This window comes from Condylostylus longicornis, unplaced genomic scaffold, assembly GCF_029603195.1.
Source record: "Condylostylus longicornis isolate FDR11 unplaced genomic scaffold, ASM2960319v2 ptg000145l, whole genome shotgun sequence".
NCBI lineage: Eukaryota > Metazoa > Arthropoda > Insecta > Diptera > Dolichopodidae > Condylostylus > Condylostylus longicornis.
Genome location: NW_026578113.1, coordinates 1,764,886 through 1,788,729, shown reverse-complemented (window position 1 = coordinate 1,788,729; position 23,844 = coordinate 1,764,886). Strand labels below are relative to the sequence as shown.

The following is a 23,844-nucleotide window of genomic DNA, read 5'->3' as shown; positions in this document are numbered from 1 at the left end:
CTAAAATCTTATACTTGTTCCTCCTACGTTAATATATTATAGACCCTGATACAATAGCTCTAATACACATGCTCTTTAGAAATCTTAATTTAAATATTTTTTAAGAAAAAAAAACTAAATTTCTCCAAAAAAAAAATTAAAATTCTACAAAGGTACTCAAAGTCATATTTTTTATCCAAAAAAAAAAAAAATAAAGAAAATATTTTAGAACTCTCATTTTATATACAAAGAGAAGTAAAATCCATAATATTTTCCTTATCATAAAATAGGATCAATTTGGTATCAATAGACGAGGAAAGTTTTCAACAAAAAAAAAAATCAAATTGTGCAGCATAAAATAATTTTCTTAAAATGAAATTGCAAAGAATAAATTTTATTTAAACATTTTCTTGTTTTCCCTGTTTTATTTTTTCCCAAAAAATTCACAAAAATAAAAATAAAGTTTTAATCATAAATTTAACTGAGATTTAACACGTATTCTCCTGTTCGTAGTTATTTAATGGACTTTCCCAAATATACATGACGTATGGTTCTCTATACCATACAGAATACACAAACTATATTTACAAATGTACACACGCATGCACTTACACGTAAAATATTATAAAAATGGTGAGATGAAAAACGTATTATAAAAATATATTCACCCTTCTAAAATAAAAATATAAAATATTTTTTAAAAATAAAATAAAAATAAACTGTTAAATGTTTTTTTAAAAACAAATTTATTCCCCCCTCACCCTGTCCCTTAAAATACAAAATAATATTTTATATTGAGTGAATTTGAAAAAAAAAATATTGAAAGTGAAATAGATATGAACCTACTTGTTTTCACCTACTGGACAATAGTGTAATTAAAATAATAATGAATTTTATTATAATTGTGAATAAATTTAGAATTAAGCCAGAATTGAAAAGTGAGAAAATTAATACGTCTATGGCAGGATATTAAACAAAATATCGTAAGTCGTGATTATTATTAAGACAATTTTAAAAATGGAAATTTGTACAAGGCTTTATTGTATGTATTTTTATTTAGATCGGAGGCTCAATAATGTCTTTTAATTCAAGATTTAAAAAAATTTTGCTTTTCCGATTCGGACAATTACAAATTTCAGATATAATTTGAGAGTTTAATTACGAAATTTGTTAATTTGAGCTCATATGTTCATTAAGACCCTATTAGCTGCAAATTCACTATTGATTTATTCTTTGACATATTAAATAGCAGCTATATGCAATTATATATGTGTAACACCGAAGCTTATCGAAATGAGAGCATTTTTATTATCTGTCTAATATTTAGAATTAAATTAAATTTAAGCCCATTTGTTCACGAATTTTCAGCTACGCAAATATTATTGAGTGACTTTCCATCAACAAATTTTTATTGTTTTCAATTGAATTTAAAGTACGCAATATTGGCAATTCACCTTACAAAATTCTTTATAATGTAGTTGATGTCCCCAATGAGACTACATTCAAAATTGTGTATCATAACAAAACAAAAATATTTTTAAAAAATTTTATAGTCCTACAATTGGATTGGATACTTTAGAACAAATGCTAATACAAATCTTAAATTTAATATCGTAAAAAAATACAACAACAAAAAATTGTATCTAAGTACAAAAATTTTCATATATGATTGTGTGATTGTATGCATATTGCTGTTTCAAAATCCAAGTTATGTGATACATGTGTAAAATATATAGAAAAATCAGTATTAAATTTTTTTTTTTGAAAAAAAATTTCCAATATTTTTCATTTTTCCATTTTTTTTTTTTTTGTTTTTGTTTTACTCTATTAGAAAATTTAAATTGTATCGGGAAAATCTTTTAAATTCACTATTATATTTTATATATCTATATGTGTGTATAGTATGTACACTACAATTGTATATATATATTAAATAAAAACTTATTGTTGTTCAATTCCACTATAATTTTTATTTATTTTTAAAATTTTTGTCACGTTCTAAATTTCCTCAAACATTCATTTATATTCTATGTACTTGTATGTATACAAGTATTATTAATAGTAACAATGTTGCAATAATATTTGTATATATAAACGTATTGAACGTATAGAAAAAAAAAACATCAAAATCTTTAAGAAATTTTTTAAGATAACCAAATTTTTATAAGAAAAATTACAATAAATGTTAAGTTAATGATAAAGGGTGATTCAATTCCAATTAAAAAAAAATATCTTAAATAATTTTAACAATAAGAACACAATATTCACAAACATTCATGTGTCAGTTACACTTCGGAGTTGAAAATTGAAATAATTTACGCAAATTATGGGCCCAGTAAGTTTGGCAACTAAAAAACAATGTTTGAAACATATTGGGTTGAATAATTTAAAAAAAAAGCATTTTGAATAGCTTATTGTTACCTTTTTTTGCTAGACGCTATATAGATGTATATCTAGGACTCAATGAGCTTCTTAAGAACCAAAAGGCGATTTTCAATAAGTTCGCTTTCCAAATTATTTAAAAATTTTTTCAACTATTTTTTTATACGAAACTCATATTGTCCTTCAGAATTCTTAATGAATCTTAAAATTCTTTAGACCCTCTTTTTGAGATGTATGGTCCAACAAGGCCACTGCCAAAAATTTTACAGAACTCGATATTTCACACAACTCACAACATGACTATTTTACTCCAAACTACAGAGATCCTGATCTCAATTATGTACCAGTTAGTGCTAAATTTGTTAACAAATTTTCTTCATATTTTATTACCCAACAACTCCAAGTGACCCTTTACTACATGTACGTAATTGTAGAAAATTATCTTATGATTTTACTTAACTTCATTGATACAAAACAACTGTTTTTTTATTCTTATTTCCCTTTATTTTTGTTCTCTCATTTTCTTCTTCTTTTATGTTGACTTAATTCTTCTCTTTAATTTAGTTCCGCACCTTTTAATGTCCAATTCAAAAGAATGATTATCTTAATGGTTATTCATGTACATTATCTTTGTACATTAAATTTTTATATTTAAAACTAAACTAAAAGAACAAAAGCGATATACAGAAGAAAAAAATAAAAATTATCGCAGCTACCTACCTCTACCTACCTACCTAATTCACTTTCCTCTACTTCTTCATCATTTATACTTAAATTTGCTTTAATTTTATTTTCGATTACATATTTTCCGATTGATACAACAGAGTGGTAAAGAGAGTGAGAGAAGGAAGGAGAAAGCGAGAGCAATGAAATCTAATTTTCATTTATTTTAAAATTCGATCAACGAATCGAAGATTAAAATTTAGCTCCTTATACTTACAAAATAATATAAAAATCTGAAAGGAGGTGGTGATATTGATAATAATGGTAATGATATTGATAATGATTTTAATATATTATATATATATCAATGTTAGTATATACAGCCCTATGTAATACAAAATTGGTAATGGTAATTTCCCCATTTTCGTCTTTTTGTGTGTGTGTGTGTGTTCGTCATCAGTTTTGTACACCTTATATAAAAGTATAATAATGCCATTAATTTGAATTTTTTGTTAAAGGACGATTTGATTTTAAATGCTCGCTACTCTAAAAGAATATTTTATATTTATTGAGAGTTGTAGAGGTATTCAAAGTTAATATTCTTGTATAAATTTTAAGAACAACAAAATAAGAAAAAAAAAAAATTTTTTTCAAGAAATCTTTATACTTGTTTAAATTCACTGAAAAAAAAAACGATTTAAGGATTTTTTTTATGATAAATTCGAATATTTTTTTCTTTCTCTTTTTCTTTTTGTTCTCTATTCTTTTCTCGATTTCTTTAAATGAAAGGATAATAAATGTTTTTATTCGTAAAAGTAAAAAATTTATCGTCTGAAATCCTTTATAAATTTCATGATTTATTTTTTTATGTGAAATGCTTTTTAAATGCAATTGTCATTAAGGATTTTATGTTTTTGTTCTTCTGTCTCTTTCGTTTTTGTCTTGTGCTATTCTAATAATAACATTTATATAACAATTTTTGTGATATCGTGCATTACAATTAATTATTACTAAGTATATTTGTTGCAAAATTGCGACAAAAAATTTTAAAATATTCTGTACAGTGGGAAGCTCTTTTAGCCATGTACAGTGGGAAGCTCTTTTTGGCTTAATTTAAGTTACTTACTTAAAAGAAACAGAAATATGTTGTAGTAGAGTGTTTGATAGATAAGTTTGATTGATTTTGATTTTGATAGTTACAAACGCAATTTCAAAACGTAATATGTTTGATTACGGTATCAAGGAAATTCCTCAAATCCAGAAAGTATTTTTTTCCTTTTTTACATCTTGTATAGCGATATAGAACTACTACCTGAAATCATAGGAGTCATGTTTAATAAACTAATTGGATTTCATTAGCTGGGTGACATATTCTGGTACCTTTATTCATTTCTTATGGACACAAACTTCATAATGGTTTATACTGTTAATAAATTTGCTATTCTATCTGTTAATGTTAAATACTTCTGCTTGACGAAATACAAAATTATCAGCTTACTTGTAATTTTGTAATTAAAATTTAATTTTACAAAGTTCCCAAAAATTTTCCGAAATTTTTTTTTGAAATTGCTTCAAATTCTTTTCTTATATACTCGTAAAAATTTCAAATTAATTTGCAATAATTTTCTCTTTATAAATTATTTTATAATCATTTTTAATGCTTATATAAAAAAGCTCGTAAATTTAAATTATTAAAATATATTGTTAAAATTTTAAACAAAATTTTCATCTTCTGGATTTTATGGTTAAAAAAGTACAATAATCTTTTGAAGATTATTCCAAATAATCTTTCTTTAATTTGTTTTCAAAAATTCTTTTTTTTTTGATTTATTGTGCATTATTAGAAAATATTTTTTAAAACAAGTTAAGAGCACGATTTTTTTGTAAATAATAATAAAATAATGACTTAGTGGATTGAGTACAAGGATAGAATTTAAAATACATCGAACTGGAACGTTTCCAAGCAAGTTAAATACTATATATTTTTAAGTATATTATTGAAAATTTCATAAATTCTTATGTTAGAATTTGCATGATTTATTATTGCCTTTTTAAATATTTCTAAGGTTGTGAAAAATTGTGAACTGTACCATTTGAAAATTATTAAAAATTTCATTGAAAGTAATTTTGTAACCAAGTCTTATTGCATTGCTCAGCTCAGACTTGCCAATATTTTTTCCCACTATACTACTTCTGTGTAATAAAAAAGAATTTATGCTGCGTAATATGAATACGGATTGTTACCAATATTTAAATTAATTTATTTACTTTTTCTTAAATTTTTAAAATAATTCCATATTTAATTAATCTTACGATTTCTTTTATTTACAAATAATTATTAGCATGTTGTCCATCACATTATTTTAAAATTAAAAATTCTTACAATAATCAAATGAAAATTCACAATTAATTTTATAGAAAAATTGAAAAATTCATATTTCAAACGACATAGCTAGTGAACAAACCCTATAATTTTTAATTCGCCAACAAATAGGTTTTTGTATTAGATTTTATTTCTCAACCAAATATATCTTAAACAACAACCTGCAGGAATATTGATATAATATTGTTGAATATTTTTTGTAATTGTTGAAAGGAAAAAAAACAATTACACTAGAAGCATTGTGACATCTAGCAGTTAAAAGAGAAATTATTTTTAGCGTAAATTTATTTATAGCTGCGTTCTTTTCACATTAAAAATTTTAGAATTATTTTATAACATTGAAAATTTTAATTTTTATAAAAATACAGAAATAGAAACCAAAATTTTTAAATCAATTTTTTCTTTTTTAATTACCTTATTATTAAAAAACTAATAGATTCATACAATGTATAATTGTTATTTAATCTGATTTCAGTAATTTTGCAATATGAAAAATTTTAAACTCAATTGGAATTGTAAAAGTTAACCAGAGCGATTCTTTCATTATTTTTCCCTTATAAATTAAATTTGGGTATAGTTTACTCACCTGTAATTTTAAAGTGTCAATATTTTAGGACAATTTTTAGAAACAATAAAAAAGGATGTTATTAGAAATTTTCTTTTAACACTTTGCCGAAATAATTTTAATTTCACCTGAAAATCAATACTAAGACATCTTCCGAAACTTTTTTTGATGATTTGATTTTTTCTTTAATTGTAACATTCTTTATATTTAAATTTATTTTAATTAATAGTAATAAACCGGAAATCAACAAAAAAAAATATAAATTTAATAAAATTCTTATAAAATGTTTTAAAAATTTGATCTCAAACAAACTTTTATACAATCTATAAGTTAAAATATTTACATTTCTTAATAATTATTTTGTATCTAAAGTTCTTAATTATGCATAAATTTATAAGAAAAACACAAAAGACAAAAGAGATTCAAAATAGATAATTTAGATATTGTAGATATTCGAAAGATGGTTAGTAACTCGAAAATTATTAAATTTAAATATTGAATTTTTGAAAATTAATTTTATAGATAAAAGTTAGAACGTGGTTCATTTTTTTATTATTTTTTTATCATAATATTATTGATACACGATTAAATAAAAAAAAACACAACTAAAAATTTTGGCCAAAATTATTATAATTTACGGTTGGGATTGACTATGTCACTTCAAAATTAGATACTCACAATACAGAATATGTTCTCAGCTAGTTTACCAATTTCTATTTCGTTTCTACTAATATGAGTAGCTCTGCTCTATTGATATTTGTACTAGCAGCGTACTAGCATAAAGGCGAATACCCATTAGAATTATTTCAAAAACCTCCTATTGTATTTAATCCGAAACATATCATACAAATTGAAAGCAAAAGTGCAATAATCTAATTTACGACAAAACTTATTTTGAATAATTGTTAAAGCAAATTAACAACACAAAACAAAAAACAAATATATTTGTTAATAATTTTTTTTTTTCTATTTTCTAAAAACATTAGAAAAAAAAATATATAGAATTAACATCACAGCCTTGACGACATAAAACGTCAACCTTCTTCTTAATTTATTTTGTAACTAACTACATATACGAGTATACACTAATACTCTTATATTAATTGTGTGTGTGTAATTAAAACAACGTGAACTTCCTTATTAGCACTCTTTTTTTTTTCATTTGTTTTTTGTTTAAAATTTAATATTATAACAATAGAATTATAAAAAAAAATAATAATAATAATTAAATACATATTTAACAATTTCATTAACAGCATTTAGAACAAATTTTAATAAATTTTAATACATTTGAATATTGTTTGCATATATCGTACATCAATATGAATTGCTTTAAATCATGTGAGTTTCTAAGCTTATTTAGTAGATTTTAATAGTTTCTTTTTTTTTTGCTTGAAAACTTTCAAATACGAGTACAAACTATCAATTAAATTTTTAATCTACTATTTTGTAATATTCTAAATACACAAGCAAGTGCCTATTATATATTATTATACATATACACGTAGGTCCGGTTACAATGTATATAATTATATACAAATTTCTTATACTAATATGTGATTAAATATTTTTACATCAATATAAAATTCTTATATTTAATTGATGTAACAAAAATACATTGTAAAATTGGCGTAAAAATGATAAATCGTTAAAATTATTTTCCTGATATTTCAGATCAGGAATTGAAACTTAATAATTTACTAAATTTTTTATAGTTTTATTAACGCATAAAAAATTTAATTGTACTTGTATTAATTTTAGAATGATATTGGCAGATTACATAAATTAATTTAAAAAAATTTGTGTGACTATTATTCAAGCCATTCAGAAAACACAATTTGATTTTGAACATACTACATACTATGTAGGCACTAAACTTCACACGTTGCCCGAAATTACATTAAACTTAATATGTATAACCATTTACGATAATATGAAGAGATGTCCACCTTGTAACAGAAACAACACTTTGTAATGGATCTATCAAAACCTTTAAGCTCTTTTACGCAGAGAACTTGAAATTTTTTAAATTGAAATACTGAGAAGCATACTTACTAAAGAATCGGTGACTTCCATTACTAATTCAGAAAATTTAAAAAATATTCTTGCATTTTCAATAATTTTATCTTTGCATCTTTTATTTTATTTTTTTTTATGAATATTATATTTAAACATAAATTAATAACATATTTTTTTTATAATTAACTTTTAAATAATCACCTTGCCTATCACATATTTAAAAGAAAAAGTTTGACAATTAACGACAATGCGATATAGTGTTGGAAAATACTCCCAACTATTGACAATTGAAAAAATCAATAGTCTGATTGTTGCTCGCTTTTTGTTCACTTTCAAATCAGAATTATCATTTTTTCATAGAATACAAGAATTTTTATTGTTCCATCTCATCCGATAACTCATTTTTTCTCAAATTCCGTATCGTCTAAACCTATAAACAGCTTTAAAAACTGAGTGAATTAATGTTAAGTAAATTTTTTCTATATGTTAGAAAACACGAAATACGCAATACGAAAAAATTCTTCTCACTCGAAAATTATGTTATACAAATATAGGTTAGTTATTAGTAACTCACTTTCTTCTCACTTGGCGAGTAAAATATTGAGAAAAAAACTTGAAATTTGAGAATTAAAAATGTGCAACGTTGCAGCATTGTAAAATTTTTATCATCAGAATGTATAATTTAAATAATATCAAATTTGACGTTTGCTTATAATTTATTTTATTTTAATAAGTTTTATTATTATTTTTAAAAAGTATTTGACATTTTTTTAAACATTCGCCCTTTTGACAATTTCGCAAGTAGTTGTTTTTAATATTAATTAACATTTATGCAATATTTTTTATCATAATACTGTTATATTTATGTATAGTTACGTGTAATACCCTTTTATTTTTAAATATTACACATAAGAAATATTTTCAAATGAAATCCTTTATAAGACTCTTTAACAATATTACAAATATAGTTTATGAATAATTTTAAAAACAAAAATTAATATGTAAAAAATAAAATATATAAAAGGAAACTCTAAACTTTTATATATAGTTCTTTATAACTTTTAATGGGCTTACGAGATAAGTTAAATGTGTTATATGAAAATAAATAATTTATAATGAACAATTGCATTATACATAATAACAAATAATAATTTAAAAATCAATAAAAAAATTATATCACACATATTATATTCTGTCTTTTATACCTCTTATATACATAGCTTTCCTATATTATGCATAATTAAATGTTATATTCACATATATTTCTTAAGATATAATTCATATTCAATATAAAATTTTAATTAAGTGTTATACAAAATTTATGTTTATAAGAATCTATAATATACACAATACACCTACATTTTTACTATAAATTCCTATAATTATAAAATATACAAGAACTCTTCTTCTGTCACTGAGTGAAGTTTTTTTTTCTGCTTTTTTTTTTTTTTGTTTTTTTATTCAAATTTAATCGTACAAATAGAATTACGTAGTATAAATATTGATTGATCCGGTTATTGTATTTTCTTTTTTATTTAAAAAGAAGTTGATCGCTTTCTATAAAGATGCCAATGTGGTTAATAATTAATAAACCGAAAAATAAAGAAAAAAGAAAAAAAAAAAACAAAACATTCTAAAACTTTAATAATTAATTTCTGACGCTACAAATCATTAACATAATTTTTTTTTTTTTTCAAAATCAATATTAATTGTGGTTAAATTTAGGTAAATTACGTTTTTTTTATATAATTTTTAAGAGATTTTTGAGGGGTTATTTTATTAAGCTTGGATAAAGCTCATTATAGCGGGTATTTTTTTTGTTTTTGACAGAATTACTAGGTAGTACAGGTAGTATACACAAAATTAATGTTGATTAAAATTTAAGAACGGTATTTTATATATTGTGAACCACTGATAAATTTACTCGAGTATATGCAAACCCCTTCTGGTGAAACGGGTGACTGCAGAATCGGCCGTACGCTAGAGAGCTGTATCACAGTAATTCGATGGTTCCGTGGGACACCCGGCTGTACTTTGAGATAATTAACTACATTTCTCCTGCCCTTTTATTTACGAAGGGCATTTAATACTTTGATACCGCCGACGCAAAACTAGTGGGCGTAGATCAAACATATGTTGTGGATCTATCCATTTGTACACCGATAAATCTAAGCTGAATAACAGAGCTGAGGCGGAAATCTAATCCGAGCAACTGGGCATGTAGATCTCCTTGTGTTTTGAGACAATTGCAGCGTCTTTCAGGGTAGGGTGGCTGCGATAACACTGTTCCTTACGGACTACGGTCTTAGCGAATATAAATACCAGGGACCTTAGCTGGTGTTTGAAATTTCCACCTTCAAATTTTTGTGCAATCCGGCGGTGTCAAAACGAGCCTATCTGACCTATGTGTACCTTACAGTAGTTGCGTTATCCTAACCTAACCTAAACAAAGAAATAATTTTAGAACAAAAAGAAGTAATCTACACTGTGAGTGTGTTAAAGAGTTTAATAATATACCATTTATAGTTATTTAAATTTTCAGCCTGTAAGAAACTTGAAATAACATGTTACTCAAAGCACAACTATTTTAAAAAATTTAATTTATAATTCACTTACTTTTTTAATACTTTAAAAATAAAAATAAATTTTTAATTTACTTCTTACTTTGAATTTCAAAATTAAATTCGTCCAACAAAATTGAATGTTATAAAATTCTATAGAGAATGAGTAAAATTTTTGAGCAAAAAAATAACTTACCAAAAAAAAAATCTCATTTTTGAGAAAAAAATTTTTAAAATGTCAAAATTTTCAAATCAAAAGAATTAAATTTTGAAAAATTTAAGTACACATAAATAGTTGGGCATTTTTTGTCAAAAAATAATTTTTATAAAATTTTTGAAATTTAATATTTCTTTTTTTATTATTTTTTTCTTTTATTTTTAGATTGAGCGGATTTTTTTCAGAATTTATAAAGCCAACAATAAGCATTTTATCAAAGCATTCCCACCGCATCCAAGAAACAAAATTGCATTTATCATAATTTTTTTTACAGGAAAATTTTGTTAATCAAAGCTGAAATGTTTAAAATTTTAACAAATGGAGTTTTATTAATTATTATCAACTAAATATGGAATTCTCCAATAAGTATATATGTATGTATATACAATATATGTATGTAAGTAAATAAATCGTTTTTATTTAAATAATAAATTTAAGATGCCTTCAGTATGTACATATATGTTTTAATTATCATCATTAATAAAGTTAATTACTTTAATTATATGTAACCACAACCTATAGTACTTACAAATTGTTCTCCTACGTGAAAAATTCCTCATATAAATTTCACACGTTCACCTCTTAAAAAAAATTCCATAAAGTTCTAATACAAAAGTATGTATGTAAAGAAAAGAACAAAAAATCAAAAAGAAGATGCGAAATTTTTATAAATTAAATTTTTAACCAAATTTTATATTATTTATTTACTTATTATTATAAATAAGTAAATAAATAATATAAAAATTGATTTATATAACAAATAACAATAATTTACTTGACTATGTAAATTAATGTCTGGTTTAAAGTTGTTTTTATTTATTTACAATTTATATATGTACATAATTTAACATATTGTATATTGATTTGTATTTATGTTCTTAAATCACTCTTATATACATATATATTTATATTGTATGTATGTACATAAGAAACATGAAAAATTTTGTATAAAGTTGCTAAATATTTATTAAAATTTTTCTAATTAATCAAAATTTAGTATGTATGTTCAAATTACAAGTACCTTTATAGATTTTAGTTATAAGAAATTTCATTAAACATTCATCAAGAAGTCTTAATTGAGAATATAAGGCCTCCATACAAATCAAATATTATTCTGAAAATGCAATTATTTTGCACAAAAATGCCAAATTATCTGTAAATGTTTAGAATTATTCACAATATTTTTTATAATTGCCAATTTATTCCCATAAGACAACTTTCAATTGTCATTAACTTCAGATTCCTAAACAATATAAACCCTTAGTTTAAAGTTCAGACAATTAAACAAAGGATGAAATTTTGGAATTTATTTCGAAATCTAAAATATTCAAATAAATTTTAAGAACGCATAAAAATTTTTATTTTGTAATTTTTTGTTTTCTAAAATTTCTTTAAAATCAAAATTCTTTTAAAAAAAAAAAAAAAAAACAAAAATTCATTTTGATTATTGATTTAAGGTTTATAGTTCAACATTTTATATACCAATATCTATTATATAAACATATACATATACACATATTATACTCGTATTATATGTTATAATTTTTTTTTCTTCGCCTTTCTGAATATTTTGTGTGAACTAGATGTTTTAAAAAGTTGATCTGCTACTTTTTATATCTAAAAAAAAACAACATCCGTTTCTCATATAGTATAAATTTTAAACGTAATATAATATCCTATATAATATAAATTTTATATATAATTATATAAAATATATACGATAATATTAAATTGAATAATTAATCTATGACAAATTTTAATATTAAAAAAAATAAAATTAACATAATGGTTCTTATTGAATTGAAATTAAAAACAATATACATATGTTATATATATATATATAAGAGGGCAGATCATTTCTTAATGGCCGGTCTATAATTTTATAAAATGAAATGAAATGAAAAAATAAATATTTAATATCAATTAGGTAGAGAAGAATAGGATAATTTTTTTTTTTTTTTTGATTAAATTTTGTATGTTTGTATAAAATTTCTTTAATTTTATTCTAATTTATAATTTAATGCCTGTATACAAACCAGTTGTATGTGTAGATTTTTAAAAAATTACAATTTCATTAACGAAATTATTATTACCCTGAAATTTTTATTAAAATGTCCAAAATTTTTTTTAGAAGTTAATCTAAATTTATACTTATGACACCAATTTAAAAATCAAATTTTTATTTATAATAATGCCATTAATATCTACTATGATACTGTGATATAATAAATTTTTGTTATACTTTCAATTTTTATATTTTTATAAATTATATCTAGTGTGTTTACATAGACGCGGTCATTAAAAAACCCCCATTATCTTCTCTATATTTATGATTAATTTAATATGCTAATGAGCTATAAGAAAGAGTATAATTTCTCTATATACATATACTCTCGTACATATATATATTTAATCAATAAATTCATTTACTCATATAGAATAAAAATGAGAAATCAATCATTTCACAATTAATAAAAATGTTCTTCTTTTGTTATATTTATGTATATTAGATATACAATATGCGAGATTTTAAAAATTTTTGGAGCACTTTTTGGAGCATTTACGATTGTATAATTGTTAGTCCCATTAGCTTGTTTGTTATATGAAAACTATTAATATTACAATGTTAAAATCATTAGTAACATTACTTACAGATGTAAACATGCCATATCGATTTTGTATAAAAAAATTTTGAATCAAAATTCATTATTTAACTCTAAGATGTTGCCAATTGCTCCCATATATTTGTAATAATAAAATATTTTATTAATTCTAAATAAATTAATTAAGATGCAATTAACACTGCACTGCAGTTATTATAAAATAATAATTTCCAAAAGAGTATATATTTAATTAAAATTCATTAACCTCAACAAAAATTCAGCTGCGTAATTAAGGATACTAAAAAATACAAAGCGAATTTACTTAAAAATTTATTATTTTCCTGTATGTGAGATTAATGCTACAACTACATAACTTGAAAATTTTATATTTTCAGATAATTAATCTAGGCATTATAAAATCGAATGCTCTTTCATCTGTGATCAATATCTAAGCTTAAAAGTATTCTTAAATACCTGAAAATGATAATGTCAAAACTAGATGTCTTCATTATAAATTATTTGCTAAATTTTGTATTTTTAAAAGTCAATATCTCTAAACTAAACCAATAATTGCGCATTGTAGTTGTAGCATTAACATCACGATATATAAACCCCTTGTAGTTATGCAATATTCAAATTTTTAACGAAAAAGATTTTATTAATTATTATTGTACAATCTGGTAATTCTAAAAAAAAATTTACATGTTTGAAAATAATTGATTATTTCTAGTTTTAACCGAATATTTTAATTTGCTTAAATAAATAATTTGAACTTGATTGTTAATTTTAATGTGATAACAAAAACAAAGTATTCAATTTTTGAATTGTTTGAAATTTCTGATTTTATAGTTGAATTTTTCTGCTACTCGTACTTATGTATTTTACCGTTAGCATATTATGTAAGTTATTGAATTTAATATTTAGCAGATATAACATTAACAGATTTTAGTGCACACAAATATTATATAAAATCGCAATACGAATGTAATTAAAAATTTTTTAAAATTTTAAACGTATTTAAAATTTTCGTATACTTTTAATAAATAAAGAATTTATAGAATAATTTAAAATATTGTAAATTGATTCTTGATTTTACAATCTACAAGTAGAAAACTTAATCTTAAGCACCCAAACTCATCTTCTTACTCTTTTCTATATGCAATTCTATTTTTAATAGTTTAATCCAAAACCGCATCAAAAGAAAATTATGTATTAATTCATATAAGTCTATTCTCACAATAAAATAATACTGTTATACCATAGTTTACCATTACTCTGTTATACCATTTTAAAATAAGTCCCACATTCATATTATTTCTAAATATTCAAGGCATATAACAGAATTTACATAATATATTTGCAGTTTTTGAATATAAACACAATACAATTTTATATTTTAAAATTCTATTTTATATCGGATTATATATACTATTATATAGGGTATTAAATATATTCAATAAGCAATTTTCATGTAATTTAATTAAAAAAAAAAACATAAACACGTATTAAGTGGCTTAAGTCCACTTAAGTGTAAGCGATGCAGAAAATATATAATAAGAAATATTGTAATCCGTTATACTGTTATAATACATTTCTACCACAAAAGCATGAGGGCAATATTTATTTAAGGTAGCACGAAATTTGAACAAAATATTAGACTGACTCATGACAAATCTAGGCCATTACTAAAATGAAGACAGTAAATTTCAAAATGTAAATTCTCTTGCAAATATGCATGCGTAATAAATTTCCAGAGATTAAAATTTTTAATTCTTATTACAAATATTTAATACGTATAGGGCGTATTAATTCGAAACTAGCTACATAGGACTTAAAAAAGGTTAACTTACGAAGGGCTATTAATTTTATTTTAGTTTAAATCAAAAGAGCATTATTAAATTCTTATAAAAATACAATGTATTTACTTTATTCATATAATATTCATTAACAACCTATATATATATATATAGGTTGTTTGTTTCATTTATTACTTTACATAAAATTTGAATCAAATTTCATAATTATATTTTAAACATAAAGAATTTCAAATTTTAAAGAATGATTAATATTAAACGCTTACAATAAATAACGACAATTAATTAAGAATATCTTTATTGAATAAATATAATTTTATGTATATGAAAATTTCAAACTGAGCAAAAGAAAAAAAAAACAATATCATAATATAGAAATTATTTATAATTATATAATAAATATTCTATATATATATAAATCTATATTGTATATAAGTACTTTATATTATACATATATATATATACATTAAATGAATTTCATTCAAATGATCATTAATATTTATACTTTTGTTTTTTTTTTAATTTATTTAATTAATTAACAGACTGTATTTGTCCAACTTTTCTAGCTCTTGATGCAAATCCTTTACTACCATCTGGACCAATTGGTGTTCTTACAAGTATTTCAGCAGCAGTTTTATGTTGACTTGGTAATATAAAACTATTTGCTCTTGATCTTGGTGATGTACTTGTTGAACTAATATCAGAACTAAATGATAATTTACGATCATAACCAGAATCAGTTGAAATACGACGTCCATTAAAATACTGATCGGTATAAGATAATTTACGATTTGGATCAAAACCATTTGAATATTTTCGATAATGATTATCACAAATATATTGGCCATTTTGTTGTTGCTGTTGTTGTTGATTATTAATATTATTGTTATTATTATTATTTAATGTATTATTATAATTATTTATATTATTATTATTATTATTACTATTGATCGATGATGAAGATATTTTACGATCATAATTGGAATCAAATGAAACACGTCTCATTGTATTATTACTATTCATATTATTATTATGGCTATTTGATAAAAGTATTGGATCATTTGTATTACTATATTGTCGTTCAAAACCATGAAATGAACCATTTGAAAAACGACGATTTGGTGATGAGCTAACAATGTCAGATTGTTGTGATATTTTACGATAAATATCTGAACATTGTGATGTACGTCTAGAACATGGACAATAATCAGAGCAACTGGCTGATGTTTTTCTTGATGATGAATCTTGAGAAGATGATGTTAAAGATGCACGTCTCGAATAATCTGAACAACTGGAATAACCTTCAGAACAAGATGAATATTTACGTGATTGTAATTCATTAACTGAACAATTACTTAAACGACGTGGTGAATAATGACTAAAATGTAAGTTATTATTGTTGTTATTACCAACGAAATTGCTTGTATTAATTTGATTATTCATATTATTCATATTTTGAATATGTTCTCGATTATTTTCTTGATCATTCACTGAAAATCTTCTCTGTGGTATATATGGTGGTTGATATATATGATTTTGTAAATGTGATTCTTGATTTTGTTGTGGTTGTTGTTGTGAATTTCGAACATCATAATTAGATCGTAATTTCGGGCGATATTCATTTTCAAAATTACTATTATTATTGCTTTGTAATATTTGATTGTGATTTAAATTATAATGATTGTTGTGACCTTGTTGATTGTTACTATTGTAATTAATATTTTGCCCGTGACTACTATTATAACTTTGATGATAATGGTGGCCATTTTCAATACCGCCACGTGTACGCTCATAATTTGCATCTGGATATTTGTAATTCTCAATAAATTTCGTAATTGTGGTAATTGATTTTTTACCAGTTTTCTTTTTAGGTGCAACCATTTCGAAAATTTTATAATTACCTTGCATTGTTTTAGCAAAACGTGCTGATGCTGAATCAATAAATTCAACTAAAGCACACTCTTTTTGTTGCATTTCCGGATATTTATTCATAAACTGACGTACATCAACTGGTATTTGCATACCAGGTTTTAATATTCTTACTAAAGCGATTTCACCACATTTCGAAAAAATATCAGTTATCTTATCAATTGATAATTTTTCAAATGGTAAATCACATACAACAATTGTTCTTGATGGCATTGTTTCATCAAAATTTGGTAATGGATCCAATCGACGAATTTTTGTACCAAGAGAATTTAATTCAATTTTTTTACTTTTACGTTCAATTGCAATACCGACAACACGCCAATCTTTTGTAAATTGACGTACCCGTTTGAAACTTGATACCAACTTTAAGCTAACAAATCCTTCTTTATTACGACGTACATGTTTTAATAAGAATGCATCTTTTAGAATGCTATCATTTGAGAAATAATATTCAACTTGTTCGACAATGTCTTCACATAATTTATCATCTGGAATTTCAATTGGTGACAATGTATCAATTTCACGAATTTCATTTTCTTCTGATTCTTGTTGCATTGGATTATATGGTACATTATTAGCCATTATTGGAACACCAGTAACAGGAGTAGTCGCTGGAGCTGGTGGTATTGGTTCAAATTGTTTTAAATGAATCTCTTTTGTAGATGATTTATTAATGAATGGTTGTGATAGAGTATCTAAACCAGAATCATTATAATCTTCTAATGAATTTTGTGACATTGTTGTTAAATCACGATGATCAAATTGGGTTGATAAATCACTATCAGTTGAACTACAAGTGTTACTATTATTATTATTACTGATTAATCTTTTATTTAATAATATATCATTATAGCTTGGATTTTGTTGATATTTATCATTACTATTATTGTAAACAAAGAATTCATGATTAACAACAATTGTATGATTATCTTGCATCAATGGTTTTAATTGATCATCTTCTTCTGATTCAGAATCATTTAATACATTTGTTGAACATAAAGATGAACCATTATCTGATGATTGAGCAGTATTACTACCATCAAATTCAATTAATTTCTCTTGTATTTCTGTTACTGTTGGTTCAACAGAATTCAAATATTCTAAAACACTTTCAGTTTTGGAATGAGTTCTTTGTAAATTTAATGAATTTTTTAATGAGTTTTCAGTTAATAACTGTTGTTCACGTTTTTCTAATGATTCATTAAGTTCCTTTTCTAATTGCTCTTTTTGTTTTTGTTGAGATATTTTCTTATTAAAATTTTTTAATAATTCTTCTTGAAATTTCTCAAATTCAACATCTTTTAAATTATCCATTACATTTTCATCTGTTGAAGAAATTGTTATAACATCAATATCAATACCTTGATCATCATTATCACTTAAAACTTGTTTATTACTATTATAACATTCACTCTTACTTTCATTATTTTCATTATTACTACAAACAGCTGATATTAAATTTTCAAGTTTTTCTGCTGCTGTTGCTGCTGCTTTTGCCGCTTCCATTGCAATTGTTGCTGTTGTTGTTGGCAATAATTCATTATTATGTTGCTCTGGTGATTGTTGTTGTTGTTGTAGTTCAAAATTTTTTATATTATCACAATTAATTTTTTTATTATTTTCTTCTGTTTTTTCTTTCATTTCATACATTTTATTAACATTTTCATTTCTCAGAGCGTTTATGCTATTATCGTTGTTATAATTTTGCTGTTGTTGTTGTTGTTTTAAACTTTCACTTTCTTTAGTTATTTCAATAATAGCATTATTTGTAGTTTTGTCTTCTATTGTTACTGGTATTATGGCTGGTGTTGTTGATGTTATTTCAATTACTGACGTTGTCGGTTTATCATTATTATAATTTTGTACTTGTTCAATTAATTGATTATTTTCAGTATTTAATATTAATACTGATGATGATGATGATGATGATGTTGATGCTGATGATTTTATTGATTTATTTAAATCGATCGATGATGATAATGGAATTAAATTAATTTTATCTTCAATATTATCACTATCAGTTTGTTGTTGTAAAATACATTCAGATTGCAATTTTTGATTATTTAATGAAGATTTTGTAAATTCTAAATAATCTCTATTGATTTGATTATTGTTTGCATTCAAATCATCATTCAACATAATTGAATTATCAATAAATAAATTTTTATCTATTGATTGTAAGGGTGGTAATTCTTGATTAGTTTCGTAATGAACAAATTGATTTTCTTGTTGCTGTTGTTTTTGCTGTTGTGAGTTTTCTTGATTTTCATTAGCGATAATGTCAGTCTCAGAGTTATTAACTTCATTTACATTTACAATCGAACATGTTTTATTTTTTAAATCCATTTTAATCTGATTTTCCATTTTAAATATATTACTGCTGTTATTGCTTTCCAAAAAAGATAAATGGATTATTATATGATTTTATAGATTATATATGTATGTATATGTATATGTACTTGTATTATAGTTCGAATAGTTGAAAAAATTAAAATAATTTTTGGAGTACAAAAAAAAATTGTTCACTTAAATTATTGATTGTTATACACGAAAATAAAAAATTAAAAAATTTTGTTACTTTTTTTTTTCTTTTTTTTGTTGTTTGTTTTTTTTTTTTGATTATAAGAAGTTCACTCGCTTCAATAGCATTAAGAAAAATTATTCCACGTTTTTTTTTTCTTCTTCTTTTTTGTTCGGTTTCTTTTCTTTTAACTTTTATTCGTTTATAAGTATGTAATATGAAAAATTTTTACTTTCACATTTAATGGTTTTTATGGTCTGTTGCGAAATAAATCATACATAAAATAACTATCTCTATATATACACGTAAATCTATTTATCTATATATATATATATATATACAAGGTATATACAGTCTTTCTTTTTTAATTTCTTCAAAAAAAAAAAATTATATAAATATATATTTATATGTATGTATAATTTTTTTTTTATTTTACAAAATTTTTGAGGTGAGTAACTTTGTTACCGAATGTTTGCTCTTTATTTTTTCGTGTTTCTTAAAACGTTAATAACCAAAAATAAAGTTCAATATTTTAATAAATCCATTATCGTTGTTACTGTTACTGTTGTTGTTGTTGTTGTTGTAACAATTGTTGAATAATTTGGTGAGACTTATGTAATTTGAAAATTTTTCAAATTTAATTATAATTAAATTTTCCAAATAATTTTAAATAATTATTTTATTAAATATTATTAATTTTTTAAAAAAGATTTCTTTTTCTTATTTACTTTTAATTGTGTTTATGTTTTATTAAATATTTTTAATTTAAAAATTTAATTACTGATTAAAAAAATATATAAATTATAGCACACAGAAATTATTTCGAAGTATCCACTCTCTTAATTTTTCATATGTTGAATATTTTATCCAAATTGTTATTTGTTCATACAAAAATTTTTAAATATACTTCCTTTCTTTTCAATTTTTTTTTTCAATTTTTAATAAATAGCACCAAAAATATCACATCAGAATTTTAATATTATCCAAAAATTATTGTTAATTTTTTTATTTTATTTCCTTCTTCTTCTTCTTCTTCTTCTTCTTTTTATTTGTATTATTTTTTGCAAATTATTATTTAAATTAATTCCAGTATATCCTTTTCTATAATTAATTATATGGTATAGTATTCGAGTCTCGAACTATATGAATATTAAAAATACAAAATTATTTTTTAATAATGGTTAAGGCATTAAAATTTTAATTTCCAAAAAATTAATAAAAAAAAAAACACATACGTAACAAGATGAGAATATTTTTTTTTAATTTAAATTTTAATTGTTAATATAAAAATTTATTTATTAAAATTTTCTTTTTGGAAATATATTTCTTTTATTAATTAAATGTGAAAAATAATTTTGAAAAAAAAAAAACGAAATGAAATAAAAGCGAACAAATAAATTAGTATCGAACAAAATAGAGCTTTTTAAAAACCGTTTTGTTTTTCTCAATTTTTCTTTTTCTTTCTCCGAAGTTAACTCGACTGTGGTAGCGAAAAGACTGAAATTATTGAATTGTTTGAAGCCGGTTATATACTTTCGGTTCATTATTTTCTTTCCTTTTTTTTTTCTTCTTTTAATTTTTTTTTTTCTCAACAGAGCTTTTATTTTGAGTATACGTTGCATGATCTACTAATTTTATAATACATTCACTGTTATTGAAAAGCTTTTTTTTACTTGATTGTGATTGTAAAATTCACTTCGAAAATACAAGATAGTTATTAAATTTATAAAAGTAGTAAAATTTTTAATTATTGAATATTTGGGAGTACGCCTCTGAAAATGCAATAATACATTTAATATTGAGTTGGGTTAGTTTTTTTTTTTAATTTTTTTTTGTATTTCAAATTTTGTAGTAGTCGAAAAATTTATTTGCTCTTATATTCTCTCTGTCTCTCGTTGTTTTTCGCGAGCTTTTGTTATTTTTAATTTTATTATTTGTGAAAATTTTTTTGATTTTCTTTGTTTTTGTCAATAAACTTGAATTTTTAGAAACTGAATAAAAAAAAAATTTTTTTTTTTTTTTATGTCATATCTCAATTGCCTTGATTTTAGTCGACTTTTTTTTTTCGGGCACTCATTGTTGTTAGTTAATCACATAATATTTTTGCTGTTAAATTTTGAAAAATAAATAAAAATATTTTTATATGTTGCTTATTATACTGAGATTTTTACTAATATAATATAAACTATTTGGTAAGGATTAAATTTTTCATATAGGGAAAAATATAAAAATGAGCATTACTATATACTTACGAGGTATAGGTGAAAATGTTTGCACAATATCGAATTTTTGTTGTATTCTTTTTGAAATTCACTTGTAAAAATACAAAAGGTTTTAAGTCTATATACTCGTATGGTAAAAATATAATAATATTGTTAAATAGAGTAGTGTATCCTTGACTAAAGAAGATAATATGAATTTAAGCTATTATAATGTAAATAATTATTATAATTATGTATAAGAACTAAACTAATTTCATATACTTATGTAAACATAAAGCCCTAAGCTATATTATGCAATATAACTTGTAAAGTCCTAACATTCATTTGGACTCCTGAGTGTATTGGATTTAAATATGTACGTATGTTGGATAAAATATTGTAATACTGTTTGTAATACTGTTTTATTGTAATACAAATATTGTAATACACGGCAAACAAAAATGAAATTTTAAAAATTAACATATTCATATGTTGCAAGAAAATATCGGAAAGGAGTGTCTTCTAATCACTTAGCATTTCATTTTAATTAAACACACGCTCAATATATTTACATGTAGTTTCAATTATTAAGATTGTGTAAGAATATATGAAAAGAAGTTATAAAATTTTTTAATTTATAACTTCTTTTCATATCTTTAGATGACCTCGACCTTTTTGTTTTCCAAAGGATTTCTTAAAATCAAATTCAACTGATTTAAAATATAACAAAGAATTAAGGAAATTTAAATAGCTTAAAAATAAATAGTTACTAATTTTATTGCTCAATTCCATGCAACATTTTCACAATAATATAATATAAGCCTATATAAGGGAAATAGGTTTCATAATAACTTACATACAAACATCTTTTTCTTTTTTTCTTCTTTTACAATAATTGATGTAATTGTTTTGTAATGAAAATTCAATTGAATTCATAATTATATTGTGAGTAAACGATTATTATATTATGCATTCTCAATATATTTCATTAAATTTTTATTTTTTTCAACTATCACAAAACTTTTCAATAATTTAAAAAAAAATCTATTAAATATTTTATTCTCCAAAATGCAAATTTTTTCTTTATTATTTTAAATGAGAATGCGAAAAAGAGTTTTTCTTTTTAATCTCTCTTTTTAAAAAATAAAATACTATCATAACACAATACGCAACACAACACAACACTATACTTAAAACAAAATGTGTGAAAGGTATAACATTATGTATATAAAATTAAAGCTTTTTAATTAAACCACGTGTTCTCATTTAACACATATACAAATAACACTTCCATACATATATATATTTTTATTATTATATTGATATTTACAAAAAAATTGTGAATGCAATTTTATAAAAATATAAGAAGAATAAAAATTAACAAGAAAATAAAGAAAATATCAGAAAATTTAAGAAAAGAAAAAATCGCGATATAATTAAAAAAAAATCGTGGAAAACCTTGTTTTCTTTAATATATGTACACAACGGTTACGCACAGTCAATGCTATTTTATTATCTCATGCAAATAAAAATAAAAAAAAAAAAAAAAAAAATACTTTAACAAATAAAATCATTCTATTTAGACTAAAAAAAATTCTGGTTTTTTTTTATTTTTCTTAGCAAAATTACGAAAAAATTTCATTTGCTTGTTACAAAAAATAAAAAAAAAACTTACTCCCCAAAACTTTGATATTTTGGTGGTGTGTAAATGAAAACCATTTTACAATTAAAAATCACATGAAATTGCACAGGTGTTTGTTTATTTTCTTGTTTTTTATGTACTAAGGTGATTGCAAAAAAAAAAAAAAAACAAAACATGTTTTATAAAAATAATATTGTATGCATAAATTTTCTAACATACCCTATAGCTGTACACACAAATAACACACAAATTTTATTTCGTATAATTTTCATACATATGCTTTTGTATTTCAAAAAATAAATAATTTCAATGACATAGCAATCATTTTATATTTGTATATCCTTTAAATATTACGAGTATTATGG

General features: G+C 22.7%; 1 protein-coding gene across 5 annotated transcripts; it reads right to left on the bottom strand.

The window, feature by feature from the left end:
- Positions 1 to 15,452: 15,452 nt before the first annotated feature.
- LOC129615701 (putative uncharacterized protein DDB_G0277255) lies at positions 15,453 to 23,620 on the bottom strand. 5 transcript variants are annotated; one of them, XM_055531058.1, is made up of 2 exons: positions 23,513 to 23,620; positions 15,453 to 20,775 (listed from the first exon to the last, which is right to left on the bottom strand). In XM_055531058.1, exon 2 carries the CDS (start codon positions 19,477 to 19,479, stop codon positions 15,718 to 15,720), a length of 3,762 nt encoding a protein of 1,253 aa, XP_055387033.1. In that variant the 5' UTR covers positions 19,480 to 20,775; positions 23,513 to 23,620; the 3' UTR covers positions 15,453 to 15,717. The 5 variants fall into 5 exon arrangements, with proteins under 5 accessions (XP_055387033.1, XP_055387031.1, XP_055387034.1 ...); XM_055531056.1 differs by lacking the exon at positions 23,513 to 23,620 and adding an exon at positions 21,028 to 21,117; XM_055531059.1 differs by lacking the exon at positions 23,513 to 23,620 and adding an exon at positions 21,068 to 21,117.
- Between the last annotated feature and the right edge of the window lie 224 nt (positions 23,621 to 23,844).

Coding starts and splice junctions, on each gene's coding strand:
- LOC129615701 (XM_055531058.1), bottom strand. CDS start 19,479: ATGGAAAATCAGATTAAAATGGATTTAAAAAATAAAACATGTTCGATT.